Here is a 19,143-nt window from a genome sequence, read left to right on the forward strand (position 1 = left end):
TTTTCTGAGAGTTTATTGAAAGAAGGATGAGTAGTAGAGAAAGGGAACCAGAGAGGCTGTACCGGACTGGAACTGTAGAAGGGAGCAGGAGCTGGAGGATCAGAGAGAGTTCTTGGAGATGCAGGACTGTTGGCGACCCAGAGGTGCAGTGAGGGGGAGTTCTTGGGAGTGCAGGGCTGCTGGAGTACAGGGGTAGCAGGAGATCCAGGCAACAAAGCAGAAAGCAAACTAGGACCACTGGGGCAGCAGGAAATCCAGCAGCAAGCAGAGACTTTACTTGGTGCACAGGGGTAGCAGGAGACGACAACAACCAGGACTACAGAGAGGAGGTGGAGCAGCTGGTGGGCTGGTGCAGAGAAAACAGCCTGATCCTGAACGTGGAGAAGACGAAGGAGATCATCATCATCGGCTTCAGGAAGAACCGGCCTCACCACGCTTCACTGCTCATCAATAGCTCAGCTGTGAAGGTGGTCAGCAGCACCAAGTTCCTGGGGGTGTATGGTGTTCACAGACCTCACCTGGTCTGTGAACACCACGTCACTGGTGAAGAGAGCACAGAAACGACTGTACTTCCTGCGGACGATGAGGAGAGCCCACCTGCCCCCGCCCATCCTCACAACCTTCTACAGAAGAGAGCATTCTGACCAGCTGTCTCTCTGTGTGGTACGGAGACTGAAATGCCGCCGACTGGAAGAACGTGAGGAGAGCGGTGAGGACAGTGGAAGGATCATCGGGGCTCCTCTTCCCTCCATTAAGGACATTTCATCTCAGCGTGTCCCGTGCCCCTATCATCATCAGGGATCCCTCACACCCCCATCATGGACTGTTCTCCCTGCTGCCCTCTGGGAAGAGGTTCTACAGCATCCGCTGCAGGTCCACCAGGTTCTGCAAAAGCTTTTTTCCCTTTTGCCATCAGACTGTTGAACTGCTGTTGAACTGCTGAACTATAACCCATAAACTCTGCACAACATTCGCATATCTGAACATTTTGCATCATTGCATCTCCATCCAGCATTACAAATGCTGCTGAACTCTTCTAAATGCATTCTTGCACAAATGCCCTTTGCACAAATCAAATTCTGTACATACAAATGTTTTTTTTAAATACGCACCTGTACACTGTGACTATCTCCTGTATTGTTTACATTTCGATTGTTCACTTTTAAATCACTGCTGAACCTTACACTGTAATTTAAATTTATTGTAATTTACAAGCTGTATTCTTGCACAAATGCCCTTTGAACAATCAATTTTGCACATACAAATGTTTTTTTAAAAAATACTCACCTGTACACTGTGACTTCTCCTGCATTGTCTACATTTCAATTGTTTACTTCTGAATCACTGCTTTACCTTATACTGTAATTTAATTTTACTGCAATTTACAAGCTGTATGCAGCGAAATTCCATTCTGTACGCACTCTGTGCATACGAAATGACAAATAAAGTTGTCTAAGTCTAAGATCCAGCAGGTAGCAGAGAGCAACAGGCGACAGACGCGGAGTGAATGGAGACTGATGAACCAGCGGGGAAGAGAAGACTGAGGGAGGCTTTTGTAGGGAGGCTGAAAGGTGGAGTGAGTTCTGACTGATTAGTGCCTAACAGGTGTGACTGACTGCTGAGGGAGTGGAAGGTGAGCTGAGTGAGAGGAGGAGGTGCTGGGAAGTAACAGGGAAAACAGCCAGGCCAAAACTAAACCATGACAATACGTTTGATCATTTTAACAGACTTGTAAACACTATGTTGTGGCAGATGAAATTTGACCTGAGATTTAAATAAAATGTCAGAATTTAGGTACGAATTACAGAAAACATTGTTAAAAACCAGATTAAGATTTAGCTCTCTTTGCTGAACACATATACTAAGGTTCTGACTGGAGTGTCTTTAAAAAGTTATACAATTGTTTTAGTCCTTAACTCTCCAGCTGCTCATTATTTAATAGGCAGTAGATCAAACTCTGACTTCACTCTGTCCATCAATAAAGTTCAGGCTGAAGATTCTGTCAGAGCGACACTTTCAACAGCCAAGTTGTGTTCACACAGTGGAAAACAATCAATGAACTAACTCATTCAGACTGAATAGAAACACAACTGATGACTGGTGAAGCTGACTGAATGCAAACACGTGAGAACATGACATTCTGTTATTGCTTTATTAAGAAATACATCTTTTTTTAACCCATTTTTATAAAATCTACTAAAAATTAAGTTTAAAAACTACGATACAGTCAAAAATAAAAAAAATGTGAATAGATTTTAATCTGGTTTTTCACAGAGGATCAGATGCTTCAATCAATATAGAAGTCGATGATATAAAACTGAGAGACAATTTTTAATGTATGAGGAGCTCTCCAGTGAGAGCTGTAGATCACGCCCTGATGAAGCCAATAGGACCACGTCATCCGCGAATAGCAGAGACGCAATCCTAAGGACACCGAAACGGATCCCCTCAACACCTTGGCTGCGCCTTGAAATTCTGTCCATAAAAGTTATGAACAGAATCGGTGACAAAGGGCAACCTTGGCGTTGCCCTTTGTCCAACGCTCACCGGAAACGAGTCCGACTTACTCATATGCCGACCAGACTCTGACACCGGTCGTACAGAGACCTGACAGCCCTTATTAAAGGGTCCGGTACTCCATACTCCCGGAGTACCCCCCACAGGATCCCTCGGGGAACACTGTCGAATGCCTTCTCCAGATCTACAAAGCACATGTAGACTGGTTGTGCAAACTCCCATGCCCCCTCCAGGATCCTGCTGAGGGTGTAGAGCTGGTCCAGTGTTCCACGGCCAGGACGAAAACCACACTGCTCTTCCTGAATCCGAGATTCGACTATCCGACGGACCCTCCTTTCCAGAACCCCCGAATAGACCTTACCAGGGAGGCTTAGGAGTGTGATTCCTCTGTAGTTGGAACACACCCTCCGGTCCCCCTTTTTAAAAATGGGGGACCACCACCCCAGTCTGCCAATCCAGGGGAACTGCCCCCGATGTCCACGTGATGCTGCAGAGCCGCGTTAACCAACACAGCCCCACAACATCCAGAGCCTTAAGGTACTCAGGGCGAATCTCATCCACCCCCGGAACCTTGCCACTGAGGAGCTTTTTAACAACCTCGGCAACCTCAGCACCAGAGATGGGAGAACCCGACCCAGAGTCCTCAGGCTCTGCTTCCGCGATGGAAGACGTGTTGGTGGGATTAAGGAGGTCTTCGAAGTATTCCGCCCACCGACGCACGACGTCCCGAGTCGAGGTCAGTAGCACACCACCCCCACTCTAAACAGTGTTGGTACCGCACTGCTTCCCCCTCCTGAGACGCCGGATAGTGGACCAGAATCGCTTCGAAGCCGTACGGAAGTCTCCTCTCCATGGCCTCTCCGAACTCTTCTCACGTCCGAGTTTTTGCCTCGGCGACCAGCCGAGCCGCCTGCTGCTTCGACTGCCGGTACACATCAGCTGCTTCCAGAGTCCCACAGGCCAATAAAGCCTGATAGGACTCCTTCTTCAGCTTGACGGCTTCCCTCACCGCTGGTGTCCACCAGCGTGTTCGAGGTTTGCCGCCGCGACATGCACCGACAACCTTGCGGCCACAGCTCCGACTGGCCGCCTCAGCAATAGAGGCGCGGAACACGGTCCATTCAGACTCAATGTCCCCCGCCTCCTCCGACGTGTTCAAAGTTCACCTGGAGGTGGGAGTAAAAGTTCAGTCTCACAGGGGACTCTGCCAGACGTTCCCAGCAAACCCTCACAATACGTTTAGGCCTGCCAGGTCTGACCGGCTTCCTCCCCCGCCATCGGAGCCAACTCACCACCAGGTAGTGGTCGGTGGAGAGCTCCGCCCCTCTCTTCACCCGAGTGTCCAAGATATGCGGCCGCAGATCATATGAAACGACAACAAAGTTGATCATTGAACTGCGACCTAGGGTGTCAAGAGCACATGTGGACACCCTTATGCTTGAACATGGTGTTTGTGATGGACAATCCATGATGAGCACAGAAGTCCAACAACAGAACACCACTCAAGTTCAGATCAGGTGGTCCATTCCTCCCAACCACGCGCCTCCAGGTCCCACTGTCATTGCCCACGTGAGCGTTGAAGTCCCCCAGCTAAACGAGGGAGTCCCCAGGAGGGGCACTCTCCAGTACCCCTTCCAAGGACTCCAAAAAGGGTGGGTAATCTGAACTGCTGTTTGGCGCATAAGCGCAAACAACAGTCAGAACCCGTCCCCCCACACAAATGCGGAGGGAGGCCACCCTCTTGTTCACCGGGGAGAACCCCAACGTGCAGGCACTGAGATGAGGGGCAACAAGTATGCCCACCCCAGCTCGGCGCCTCTCACCAAGGGCAACTCCAGAGTGGAAGAATGTCCAGCCCCTCTCGAGGAGACTGGTTCCAGAGCCAGAGCGGTGCGTCGAGGTGAGTTCGACTATCTCTAGTCAGAACCTTGCGCACGAGCTCAGGCTCCTTCCCCACCAGAGAGGTGACATTCCACATCCCAAGAGCCAGCTTCTGCAGCCGAGGATCAGAACGCCAAGGTCCAGGCTCCAGAGTGGGGCCCCGGTGACCCGCATCCGGGCGAGGGAACACGAAATCCAATAATGTTGCTCATCATAAGGGGCTTTTTGGGCTGCTCTTTGTCTGGTCCCTCACCTAGGACCTGTCTGCCTTGGGTGACCTTACTAGGGGCTTAAAGCCCCTGACAGCATAGCTCCTAGGATCATTGGGACACTCAAACCCCTCCACCACGGTAAGGTGGCAGCCCAGGGTGGGGAAAATTTTAAAGTGCTTTATAAATAAAGTTGGACTGGATTGGACACCGTTACTAAAGAGGCTTTCAGCCATATCTTATGATGTTTTTACGCTAATTTAGTTGTATTTCTGTAAAATTTCAAAAATGTTAATATTTCCAATTATTGTTGGAAAAGGAAAATTACATAAAATTAAATATCACAACTGTAAAGCAAAATAAAGCAGTTCAAACAGAGCTGACAGCACTTGCTGATTCACCTTTGGTTGTTTTAGATAGATAGATAGATAGATAGACAGATAGACAGATAGATAGATAGATAGATAGATAGATAGATAGATAGATAGATAGATAGATAGATAGATAGATAGATAGATAGATAGATAGATAGATAGATAGATAGATAGATAAATAGCTTTATTGTCATTTTGTATGCACAAAGTGCGTACAGAACGAAATTTCGTTTACATACAGCTTGAAAAGAATCACTCTAGAAATCACTCTAAAAATCACAGTAGATTGCACTATTTTTCAGGATAAAGATACAGCAGCGATTTATGTAAACAATTTAGATGAAAAACAGTGTAACAATGTAAACAATGCATGGGAAATAGACAGTGTACTATTCACGTGTGGTACAGAGTCCATTTGTGGCATCGGTATTTCAGAGTCCATTTTGTGGCTTCATCAGTTCAGCAGCATGAAGCATATGTGCAAATGTGTAAGTGTGCAGTTATGTGAGTGTGGTGCAGTGTCCATTTTGGGTTTCAGCAGTTCACAGTCCATTTAGTGGCTTCAGCAGTCCAGCATTTTGCAGTCCAGCATTCTGAAGCTTATGTGCAAATGTGTAAACGTGCAGTTATGTGAATGTGGTAGAGAGTCCGTTATTCGGCCTCGACAGCCAAGAGTCACTAGCAGCTCAACAGCCTGATGGCAACCGGGAAAAAGCTTTTGCAGAACCTGGAGGACTGTCACGGGCTTGTCAACCTGGTCGAGCGGCCATGGAAGCGAGACCCAGAATGGCAGTCCAAAAGAACAAAACAATGTCTCAATGGTGGAAGCTTCTTCTTCTTCTTCTTCTTTTATTATTATTTTTCTTTGTAGCCACCAGTGTAACCAACCATACCACAAACACCAAACCAACACTGAACAACAAATGACAAACATCTTAAATTCAGATTCACCTAAATTGGGAGAAACCATTATTAAGGATATATTAAATGCCAGATGTAAAATATAACACTATTTACATTAGACAAAAGGACAAAAACAATACATTTGCAAACTAATAAAAACTGAAAATATCTTAAACCAATTCTCATCATTACATGAAAATCTATAGCAACACAAAAATCTAATCTGGCCAGTGTCACCCCTCTTAATCTGCCTCTTAGTTTGAGCCAATACTGCAGTCCATGGTGGGGGTGTGAGGGGTCCCTGATGATGTTACGGGCTCGGGACACGCAGCGCTGTGATGAGATGTCCTTGATGGCGGGGAGAGGAGCCTGGATGATCCCTTCTGCTGTCCTCACCACTCTCCTCACGTTCTTCCAGTCGGAGGCACTGCAGCCTCCACCCCACACAGTGAGACAGCTGGTCAGAATGCTCTCTATGGTGCTTCTGTAGAAGGTCTTGAGGATGGGTGGGGGCAGGCGGGCTCTCCTCATCCTTCGCAGGAAGTACAGTCTTTTCTGTGCCTTCTTCACCAGTGACGTGGTGTTCACAGACCAGGTGAGGTTGTCCGTAATGTGCACCCCCAGGAACTTGGTGCTGCTGACCACCTCCACGCTGAGTTGTTGATGAGCAGTGAAGCGTGGTGGGGCTGGTTCTTCCTGAGGTCGACGATGAGCTCCTTTATCTTCTCCATGTTCAGGATCAGGCTGTTGTCTCTGCACCAGCCCACCAACTGCTCCACCTCCTCTCTGTAGTCCTGGTCGTTGTCGTCTCTGATCAGGCCCACCACCGTTGTGTCATCAGCAAACTTCATGATGTGATTGGTGGTGAACCTGGGGACGCAGTCGTGTGTCATCAGGGTGAACAGCAGGGGGCTCAGGACGCAGCCCTGAGGGGAGCCCGTGCTGAGGGTGATCACACCATGAACCAGCAGTAAACTGGAGGTGAATTCAATGACTCAGCCTGCAGCAGTGAGTTCTTTTTGAGGGTCAGTCAGCATTAGAAATCAGAACAGCTGCAGGTTGAATAGTTGAAGATACCTTGACTGGTTCCAAGAAAGAGGTGAAAAATACCCAAACCTCCTTTAAATAAAGCTAACAGCAGAGCATCAGGAACTCCAAGTTGTTTTACAGGCAGTGAATAAAACTCTGACTTCACTCTGACCATCAGTGGAGCTCAGGCTGAAGATGCTGCCGTATTTGTTAAAGCCATGAAACTCAGTTATATAGAGGAGCAAGACTGTAGGGAGCTGAGCAGCTCCTTTAGTGACAGACTTATACACCCTGTTTGTAAATAGGAGCGCTACCGCAGGTCATTCATCCCTGCTGCAATCAGACTTTACAATGCTGCGCTATACGTAACTGTAATAACTTGTGCAGTAACCAATGTGCAATTACTGTTTAATACCCTGTGCAATAACCTGTGCAATAATCCTGTTAAATAAGTGACTTCAGCCATTATCGTTATCTCACTACCTCACTGTTGTTCTTTACCTGGTACCACTTTAATGTACAACGTGAAATCCATATGTATATAAATCACCTTGAATGTACATAAGTCATCCTAAATCTTATTTCCTTTTCTTATTTTTTTTTTTTCGATCCACTGTATTTATGTGGACGCACTGTATATACCTCATCTATCTTTTCCTCCTTTTGGCACCTTTGTTTGATTATTGAGCCGATGTAACACATGAATTTCTCCACTGTGAGATCAAAAAAGTCTATCTTATCTTATCTTATCTTATCTTATCTTATCTTATCTTATCTTATCTTATCTTATCTTATCTTATCTTATCTTATCGTATAGGGTTAGGGTAAGTGACTGATGGACATTGAAGATTTTACCATGACAAAACTTTGTCTAAAATAGAGCCAGAATGATTTTCTAAACTGTTTAAATGTCCTATTTTGAAAATGTCCAGTGCAACGGTCCAATAAAACAATAAATACATTTAAGTGATAAAGTAAAGCCATTATTATTTTTTGTCAGTTTTATTTCAATCATCAAGTTGTACATGAACAGAAGAACACTTATGGAAGAAAAACCAAGAGAAACGATTGAAGAGCAAAACAGAGCAGTAGAAGAAAAATACCAGCAAACTCCCAGTGAATGAGCTCAGGACTGGGAACACTGGTCTCTGGTCAGCGTCTGTGTGACTGCAGGCTGGGAGCCCTTGGAGGCCTCACAGGTCACAGAGCCCACCTTCCTCCACTGGTCTGCAGGGAGCCTCAGGGTGCTGCTCCAGCTGTAGAGGCCGTCCTTCTGCAGCACCCCGGGGCTCCTGATCTGCTCCCAGCAGCTGCTGCTGCTGCTGCAGCCGTCCACCTTCCAGGACAGACTCCAGTCTGAGGGGAAGCCCTTGTTGGCCAGACACATGAGGGTGGCCTTCCCCTGCTGCAGCTCCTCACTGGAGGGGGGCAGCACTGTCAGGGTGGGACGGGCATCACCTAGGAGACACCAATCAGGTTAGAGGATGAGAACTACAGAGGAGTTAAGCAGCAGATACTGTGACATGGTTACAGTCAGGGAGGGATTTTCTACAACAGGAAGTTTCTGCCAGATGTTTTCATGCTTCACTCGTCACTCACAGACACATTGTTTCACTTCCTTTTAAGAGGCTCAGATCAGCCCAGAAATAATCACTAAAGAATTGTGTTTTAAATACTTTAATCAACTCTTTAAGTTCAAGTTAGAGAAATAGAATAACTTTAATATTTCATCCTTACAATCAGCAATAATTTTCAACTGCTGTAAAGTTTGAAATGCTAAAGAAAAAGAGAAAAGTGTCACCAAAGTAACATTTTCTCTGGCTGCATCGGTGGATTAAGACTGATTATTCCTCAAATAACAGCTTTAGTCCTGTTCAAGTTCTGATGGAGGTTTTTTTTTTGACCAAACCACCAAACTGGGTCACAGACGGTAGAAGACCACTAAAGTGAAAAAGTAATAACATTAACAAACTCACCAGACCTCATTCCTGACAATCATTTTAGAAGCAACATTTGACACAAGTTGCACATTAAATAGTTTAATTTCAGCTTGTTTTTTTTTTAAGAAGAAGAAGAGCAGAAATGTCCTTTTTTCAGCTTCACTTCAGATATTTCAGCACATTATAAATTTTGCTATGTTGCTATGAAGTAAACTTCCCTCCAACAATCAGTTTGGTTACTCCACCAAATGTCAGCCACAGTGATATAAAAACCTCTGACTGTAGAGACACGGCTCTCTGAGTCTGTCTGACTAAACTAAACCTACAAACCAAGACCAACTAAGGAGAATCAAACATCATTTAAGCTTTAGATCAATACTAACTTGTTGCTCTGTTATCATTTTTGATTTTAACTCAATCAAAAAACTTGTTTCCTAGAGCTTTCTGTGCAAAATATTAAATAATGCATTTCTCTAGCTTCAATTTATGAAACAGTATTAAAACATTAGAATCAAATCCATAAAAATAACAGCTTTATTTTTTACTTACTTCCAAACTCCAGTCTGGTTCCTCCACCAAACGTGTACCACAGTGATACAAACTCATTGAGCCGTCGTACAAAAACCTCTGACTGTAGAGACACGGCTCTCTGACTCTGACACAAACAAAATATCAGGACTACAACTTTCTAAAAGATAAAAAATGATCTCTTACACTCTAGTATGTTATATAACACCCCTGTCTAAATGTGATGGATTTTATCTGTTGTATTTTTATTTTTATTTTACTTGCAGGTGATGGATGATTCTCATCAAACATCTCATTAACAAAACTTTAATATGTAAGAAAATGTTTGATCATAAAAAAACATATTCAGCAGAGTTCTTCAGTCAAATTCACAAAATATTTTAAAAGAGTTAAAATACAAAAGTTTTATGATGAGAACAGTGATGCAGAAATTTAAACATCAACAGAAGACGACCGAGAGTTTTAGATGTCTAAATGGAAATCAGAGTTTTACTCAAACTGTATATAATATGTTAGTCTGTAGAGATTTATTATCGATTTGATCAGTTTGGTTTAAATTTGTGTCAAATGTGCTTAGTCTGTTTCTGCCACGTAAATTCACTCAAAATTATGCAAACCCATTAAATTACAACAGAAAACAGTTGAATTGTGTTATATGCTCTATGACGCTGTGGGTTTACCAAACATTCTGATATTACCTCAGTGTGAGACCTGAGGGAAAATAATCTTAGTGGTCAGAGACTAGGAGGTCAGCATCTGGACCTCAGGCCTTCACTTTATTGAAGCATATTTTATTAAAACACTGAACATCAACAGAGAAGTGATTTTAAATAAACTGTTTTAAAAAATTGTATACCTAACTATCAAATGTGGCGATGGATCAGGTGTAGAAGGTTGTCACAGGTTTGAGATCCACTATATGGACGACACACAACTATACATTACAGTGTCACCAGGTGACCATAAACCTAATAGAGCATTGGCAAATGCATAGAAAAAAACAATACATGGATGTGCCATAACTTTCATCAGCTGAATAAAAACAAAACTGAATAATTTTTGGTCAGAAGGAGGATCAGGAGTTAGCACACACCTTTAGTTACTATAGCTAGAAACCACAGATCAGAGCCAAAATCTTAGTGTCATGATGGACTCAGACAGGTCTGAGTCAGTGGTGATTTCTCACTGAACATAGACTTAAACTTAGACTTTATGGTCATTTTGTATGTACAGAGTGCATACAGAACGAAATTTCGTTGCATACAGCTTATGACAGTGTAAAGGGATTGCAGGTGGAATAAATCAGCATTACAATATAAAGTGCAGCAGTGATCAGAATGTAAAAAACAGTGTGCAAGAACAGTATACAGAAGAATGTTCAGCCATTGTTTATGTGCAAAAGGCAATAATGGTGCAAAAAGGCAAATGGATAATCAAAGTTCAGCAACATTTGTAGTGCCAAAATAAAGATGCAAATTTGAATGTGATGCAGAGTCCAGTTCAGAGTTCAACAGTTCAGCAATCTGATGGCAAAAGGGAAAAAGCTGTTGCAGAACCTGGTGGACCAGCAGTGGATGCTACGGAACCTCTTCCCAGAGGGCAGCAGGGAGAACAGTCCATGGTGGGGGTGTGAGGGATCTCTGATGATGATACGGGCTCGGGACCTGCAGCGCTGGGATGAAATGTCCTTAATAGAGAGAAGAGGATTACAGAGAATTTACAGAAACATTAGCAAAATATGACTGTCTTTGCCTCACAATTCCAATAATCAGCTGTGTTTTCTGGTATGTCTCATTCCATCCAAAATGATCGGATTTCAGCTACTGCTGCTATTGTTTCTGATTAGATCAGAAGGGAAATTCAAAGTGCCCTATTTTTTTTGGATGTGCAGGTGGATGAAACTACAGACTTACTATGCCATGCACCGGTGTGTGTCATTGTTCGTTATCTGGATAGTGCAGGCAAAATACAGGAACATTTCATTGGCTCTTTCGATGTGTCAGAAGGATGAGATGCTTCATTCTTAATTTTTTAACAGCACAGCATTTACAAAATCCATCAAGATACATCTTGTTCTCAGCTTTACACCCTGTTGAAACATTATAAAGCTCATGATAAATCAGAAAAATACAAAGATCAGTAGTTGCTGTTTTTGCGCTGGATAGAGCTGCCTGAGCTGTTCAGTTTAAAATGACTCATACCACTGATAGATTGGTTTAACAGAAGGAGGCGTTATGAGCTGTGGAGCTGAGCTCCATGTGACTGACTCTGTGTGTTTGCATATGTGTCCTGCCTCTCTGCTCCCAGCTGTTAAGAGGTCAGTGTTGATCAGTGGCTGTCCAGGCCTTTCAGAGCCACTGACACACCAGCAGCACAATGATGATGTCACTGACTCTACTGCTGACCACCCTGGGGCTCCTGGTTCACGGTGAGACTCTCTGCTCAAAAATTATATTTATGACAACGATGTTCTGGAACGATATAAATTGAAACACAATTAACTTTGTAACATTTTCTGCTTAAGTTAAACATTTTTATTGTAAAATGTGTTTTCTGTTTTGTTTTCTAAAGGTTCTTCAGGAGACATTGTTCTGACTCAGACTCCTGAAGCTCTGTCTGGTGTTCAGGGACAAACCGTCTCCATTAGATGTAAAGCTGACAGACTTATAGGTGATGACATTGACTGGTATCTTCAGAAAAGTGGAAAAGCTCCAAAACTTTTGATTGCAGACACCACATCTCGTCAGAGTGGAGTGCCTGAGAGGTTTCGTGCAACAGCACAACAGACTGACTTCACTTTAACAATCAGTGGAGTTCAGACTGAAGATGCAGGAGTTTACTACTGTCAGCAGCATAACAGCTTCCCGTTCACACAGTGATACAACGTCGTACAAAAACCTCCCAGCAGAAGAGGAACTGATCCACAGTTGCAGATGTTTCACTTGTAATAATGTTCATGAAACTGAGTTTTGACACGTGTTCTATTTAAGTCATGCGGTTTTTATCAACACATGAATTGTGAGATAACGCCTCAGGCAATGTTCTGACCACACATTTTTAGCACTTTTTTTTTTTTTTTTGATGAACTTAACTGCTGAAAATCAATCATGGTTCTGGGAAACTCAAAGCATCCAAGTTCCAGGATCTAACATAAGAGTGAGATGCATTTTAAGATCCTTGCACAACTACTTTATTTCTTCATTATACTTTAATATCAAACTAAGACACATTTTTCAAATGAGTAACAGAGAAACCTAAGTGCTGGGTTTTTGTTTTAAAGACATTTGAGGCAAACACTTTTGTCAAAAAATTCTCAGGACGGAAAATATTATGAACTGCCATGAAAATATGAAAAACCTGCATTAAAAACAATATAATGTCACTTTTAATTTAGCCTGATTTTAACCAGAACATATCCACTAAATAAATAAATAGATACAACAGTGGTACAGGAGATAATAAGTTTGTCCTGCAGTTGGTGGGTTGCTGGTTCAATCCCCCACTCCAACCATGTCAGTCATTGTGTCTTTGGGCAAGACACTTCTCCCACCGTTGTGACATCGATATAAGGCCTTGCCTCTGTCAGTCTGCCCCAGGGCAGCTGTGGCTACTTATAAAGCTCACTACCATCAGGGTGTGAATTAATGATTGTAGAGTAAAGCGCTTTGGGGTCATCGGTCTAGTTAAAGCGCTGTACAATTACTGATTACCATTTTACCAAACTAGAATTTGTTGATGAAAAAGTATATATTTTAAGCGCATGGTACAGTTTCTAACCTTTCAGAATGATACAATATTTTTTTTAGTCTTAATGAATTTGTTCTATTGGTGTGGGATGACAGTGGTGATCCACAAACATCAGAATTAAAGTGAAGATAATTTGAAACTATGAATATTCAAATGAACCTGACCTGAAAGACTGAAAATTATTTATATGAAAACTCAAACAGTAAATATAAGCACAAGCAAGAACAAAACCTAACCCTCATAAAAAAATATTTAATCTGTTGTTTGTGTAGATTTTGAAATGTGTGCATTGTTTATTGTTTATGAATTAATATTAACTGTTGTGAGAAAAATACATAAAGTAAAACAATGAAATATCTGATTAGTATCCTATAAAACTTCATATACATTCATAAAGTCATTTTTTTTTTAAGTCCCTGCAGGAATCACTACAGAGCATTTCCATAGAGAGGCACTTTGCATCAGCAGCACCATGCTCCAGTGCTCTGGGAGAGTTTATAGTCCTGAGAGTTGAACACTGGAGGACTGACAGCTGTCCTTCATCACAACAGAAGACACAGAAATCCTCCTCATCAAAAACATGACTTTGATCTGCGTCCTCATCTGGACTCTCCTCTGCTGCTGCTTCACAGGTAAAGTCCAGAGGATCAAACTCCTCTCCTCTATCAACATCTGTCCCTCTGAAATGAAGCCCACAAAACCATCAAGCTGCTTTATGTTTTTGTCTCTGTGTCCTCAGAGTCCAGAGGTCAGGTCACAGTGACTCAGCCTGCAGCAGTGACAGCTGATCTGGGAGGATCTGCCAGGATCACCTGTAGGACCAGTCAGAATGTTTATTATAGCAGGCCACACCACCTTCTAGCCTGGTATCAACAGAAAGATGGACAAACTCCTAAGCTGCTCAATTATTATGCCAGCACTCGAGCATCAGGGACTCCAAGTCGTTTTACAGGCAGTGGATCAAACTCTGACTTCACTCTGACCATCAGTGGAGTTCAGGCTGAAGATGCTGCAGTTTATTACTGTCAGAGTCTTCATAAAATCGGTAGTGAGTGGCCAAGCACACAGTGAAAAACAGTCGTACAAAAACCTCCCTCAGTCAAGCTGATCAGAAACTGAACCATCTGTCACACATATAAGTTGGAGGTTTCCATTAACAGTTACAGTTAGTTACACAAACAAACACACACACACACACACACACACACACACACACACACACACACACACACACACACACACACACACACACACACACACACAGTAGGCAAAGAATACATTATCAAACTTTGCACAAGTTTTTTTGTGTTACCTTTATCTACCTTTACATATATGTTGATATTACCAAGTAATTTATAAATACATAATGATACAATAAGAGAAGGGCATAGTTTGATTTACTTTACTTTAGAGAGTCAAAACTTAAATATAAAATAAAAATAAGTGGTTTGCATTTCTTCAATACAGTATGTCTTTCTGCTGTTATAGTCAGGGAATGTCACTTTGAAGAAAAGCAAAATCTAAGTATGACAAAGCCAAGTATGTGATGGCTTTTGTGAGAACCCTCTGATCAGCGACTCTTCATGTAATTTATTTTATAAGCGCAATATTAAACTTGTGACATTTTTTTGCAACAACTTTGATCCTTTCTCCAAATGCAGTATGTTACACATCTACTTACAAACAATCCAGAGACCACATCCACATGTTCTAAAAACTCCACTGGCTCCCTGTTCAATACTGGACACATTGCTTAGAAAACCCTCGGTAATCCCACCCCCATATCTTACTGAACCTCTTCAAAGTCACTCTCCCACCCACCACCTAAGTTCTTCTGACTGTAACATCCTGACCCCCATCAGAACAAGCACAGTACTACAGGGTACCAAGGCTTTGCCTCCACTGCTCTACCTCCCTGGAACGTCTCTTCCTCATAACATCATGGACTCTTGCTCTCTACCTACCTTTAATTCACTACTCAAAACCAACACCTTCAACCTAGTATATAAAGCATGATCCCCTTTTCAACTTGCAGCCATTCGTTTATGTTGTCTGTATCTTTGAGTGTCGTAAAAACTTTTTATGAAATTATAAAGGGATTCAAAGCTGTTTAAATAATCTGTATTGAAAATGTCCAGTGCAATTGTTCTGGTAAGAAATGAATGCAAACAGACAAACAAATATTGTTTTTGTTGGTTTTATTTAAATCATCAAGCCTTACAAAAACATATGAACACATATGGGAAAAAAAACTAACAACTAAAGAGCAAAAACAGAGCAGTAGCAGAAAAAGACCAGCAAACTCCCAGTGAATGAGCTCAGGACTGGGAACACTGGTCTCTGGTCAGCGTCTGTGTGACTGCAGGCTGGGAGCCCTTGGAGGCCTCACAGGTCACAGAGCCCACCTTCCTCCACTGGTCTGCAGGGAGCCTCAGGGTGCTGCTCCAGCTGTAGAGGCCGTCCTTCTGCAGCACCACTCGGCTCTTGTTTTCTTCCCAGGTGAAGCTGCTGCTGCCGTCCAGCGTCCAGGACAGACTCCAGTCTGAGGGGAAGCCCTTGTTGGCCAGACACATGAGGGTGGCCTTCCCCTGCTGCAGCTCCTCACTGGAGGGGGGCAGCACTGTCAGGGTGGGACGGGCATCACCTAGGAGACACCAATCAGGTTAGAGGACAGGAACTAGAATCTAACAACAGTCATTTCAACTCTTGTCCTGTTAGAGTTGATTTTCTCCATAAAGAAGTTTCTGACAGATGTCTTTCTGCTCTAACAGCCACTCAGCTCACGCTCTGTTTCACTTCCCTTTAAAAATTGTTCATGCATATCAGCTCAGGAAGACTCAGAATACGGTTTGAACTAAAATAATCAGTACTGAAATGTAGAAAAAATATATTTAGAAATTTTTAACTGATATTCAAAATTACACTGGAACTGTAATTTGTGTTAAAACGAGATCACATATTTTTATTCAATTCAATTCCAATTCATTTAGTAAAAGTTCCCGAGAAACTCATACTGTTCAAACGACCAACTCAATATCAGTTTTCTCATGTTTTTTTTATCAGCAATTTTACAATACATATGAACAAAAGATATGCCCTTGGATTGCTGACCATTGTTCTCATGACTTTTAATCTTCAAATTGTTGACATTGCACTTCCAGTGTTGCTTTACACTCTTAACTTTTTTTCTAGTCTTATTCAAAACACAATACGACAAAAAAATGGAAACAAAGATTTAATTTTCTACTATCAACAGGAGACAGAACTATAATAAAAACAACATCCCACCAATGACACCCCACCACCACCGGTACCACCAAAAGCCCACCACAGACATACAAACTGAGTGAGCTGCTGTACAGAGACCTTTGACTGCAGTAATACACAGTTTTCATACATTTTCAGACTAAACTAAACCTTGAAGTCTAGAATAACCACTGAAAATCTAAATTTTTGTTTCATTCTTCTCCAAACCATAAAAAACTCAGATTGAAACCTACATTGGGTTTATGTTCTTAAAATAACCTTTGTGTTTAATTTAATGCTAAAAAAGTTCACAATTTGCCAAATTTTCATTTATCAGGGTAAAATATTTTAAAGAGACAATTATTACTGAAAAAAAGCTTTTACTGTGACTTACTTCCAACTTCGAGTCTGGTTCCTCCGCCGAACGTCAACCACAGTGATACAAACTCATTGAGCCGCCGTACAAAAACCTCTGACTGTAGAGAGACACGGCTCTCTGGCTTTCATAAAAACAAACTTCTTGAATAAAATCTGCTGCCTGTATCATATTCAGATCTTTCAAACCTCAATTATAACCAAACAATCTCACAGAATTTAGACTTTTATTCATAGCACTTTAAAGTATGAATAACTTTAACATGTTTAATCCCCCGAAACAACAAAAAAAAACTTAGTTTATGGAAACAAGTTTAGATATATTAATTTAATAAATCACACAGAAATGAATCATTACAATGTACCCTCAAAGGAACAGAGTGTCCTGTGTTCTGCCATTATGTACTGTTTTAAGTTATTGTTCAATAAATAACTCTCGGTCTGTTAGGTATTGTCCTAATATCAGTCCAAACAGCTGATATTAGGACAATAGTTGAAAGGGTGATTCGAGCACTGGCATTCTTCTAACAGAAAACTCTGCACACTTATAGAATAAAGGAGTGATAACATCCCTTAAAGTTCAAGATTTTATTAAGAGAAATAAATGAATATCCAGAGAACACCACAATAGAATGTTGTGTATCTAAATTAACACTTTATTTCAATCAATAAATCCTCTCTACAAGGCTAGTGTAACTTAACTAAACTACTAAGCAAAATTAAGATAAAAAGAAGCTAAGGAACTATTTACACACAACAGGACAGATAAAATAGTTGAAAAGCATCATCAGATTGATTCAGTGAATCCTGGTTCACTGCAGATCCAAGTTAGAAAATCTTAAAGTTATCTAAAAGATTGCAGAATGAGATCAAATTAGCTTGACTAATTTAGAACATTATTTGGTATGTGTTGCAACATATTCATAATGCAAATCCTGAGTTAAATAAAACAATATTTGAGAAAATAACATTTTAAAGAATGATTTCCACAGTAAAGTCAATACCTTTAGGACACTTGATTTTATTAATGCAATTATTTCTCCGGGAAGCAAGAGGGTGCTGGAGCAATTGGTCATTAACTTTAGGGGTAATGCTGAGGTTACACAAACACCAATATATATCGATATATTAATATATATATATTAATCTTCCCCATTAACGCTCATAACACTATCAAATAATGGCAGAGCAAAAAACAAATATTATGTTTAAAACAAACCGTAGTTGCATTGACTCTGTGATAGCACTAATGTTATCTGGGAAGCTAATGATACTATGCTAGTAAACATCCGGCGCTAATTTAAAAAGATTTTTAAGCTCTATTCGGTCATAATGAGCAGACCGGACAACACAAACATTAATATCCAATAGGTGTATAAAACCCTAATGCAAATAAAGTTTGTTATAACTGTAAAATACAGTGAAACACATCAGCATAATATGGTAGTGAAACACATTAAAAAAAATAAACCATCTTAAACGTTCCCTGCCAAACTCTGCTAAACCTCAGCCTTTGTGTCTGTTCGGTTTACTTTGAGCATCCAGTTGGTAAGAGTTGCTTCAGGGTGCAGCTTGTGTTCTGGTTGTTGTGACAAGGCAGCCGGGGTAAAAGCAGTTCAGGCGATCCAGGAAGGGTCCTTCCTGGATCTCCTGTGGTCTGCGCTCTGGCTGTGGGCACGGGGACCTCCGCACGACCTTCTTAGCGTGTCTTTGTTCCTAGGTTCCCTGCACAACTTGAAGGACTGATTTTCACATCAGCATTTCTCCTGCAAAAGCCGAGAAAAAGGTTACAAGCAGATTGTATCCATGGCAGTCGGCTGGTTAGGTCCCGATGTGTAACAGCAGGCTGTTTTTAGCTCCAATTCTCTCTCCAATGTGGATGCTTTCACAGTCCTCATGCCAACAGGAAGATAAATCTGAGGGGGTTTGGTATACCAGATTGGTACCCCCTCCTGCAACTGGCAGTCCCCAGGGGGCCTGTAAAAGTATCATATTTTAGTGGTTTTTAACCTACAGCGTGATTTTATGCCACATGACTGATCGCACAACACCAGTGTAATATTTTTGCCTGTCCCAAGCCCAGACAAAGGCAGACTTGCATCAGGAATAGCTACCTTTAGTCTGCAAGGAAGTAGAAAACAAATAAAAGGAAGTCATGTTTGCAGGCAGAAAGAAAAGAGGAAAGCTAGAAGCCTATAACTGTGAGTAGGGACTTTGAATAGAGTTCTCCAACATGGTCAAGTAATTATGGATTATCAGACAGTAGGCCGGACCGTCATCCATTGGGTAGCTCCAGGTTTTCAGCATGCTGAGTTGAGTGAACCTTCCTCAGTGCACACAGAGCATCTGCACACTGTAGCATGAGATTAAGTCATGTTTATATCAGGTCATTGC

At 42.0% G+C, this 19,143-nt stretch overlaps 2 gene segments (V, D, J or C); both read right to left on the reverse strand.

The window, feature by feature from the left end:
* Positions 1–7,964: 7,964 nt before the first annotated feature.
* Positions 7,965–9,440, reverse strand: LOC118565302. The segment is given in 2 exon segments: positions 7,965–8,371; positions 9,403–9,440. A coding segment is annotated over 1 exon segment (261 nt).
* A 5,926-nt stretch (positions 9,441–15,366) lies between these two features.
* Positions 15,367–16,824, reverse strand: LOC118565307. The segment is given in 2 exon segments: positions 15,367–15,772; positions 16,769–16,824. A coding segment is annotated over 1 exon segment (255 nt).
* Positions 16,825–19,143: the final 2,319 nt, after the last annotated feature.

The sequence above is a fragment of the Fundulus heteroclitus genome, chromosome 13 (genome assembly GCF_011125445.2).
Source record: "Fundulus heteroclitus isolate FHET01 chromosome 13, MU-UCD_Fhet_4.1, whole genome shotgun sequence".
In the NCBI taxonomy this organism is placed as follows: Eukaryota; Metazoa; Chordata; class Actinopteri; order Cyprinodontiformes; family Fundulidae; genus Fundulus; species Fundulus heteroclitus.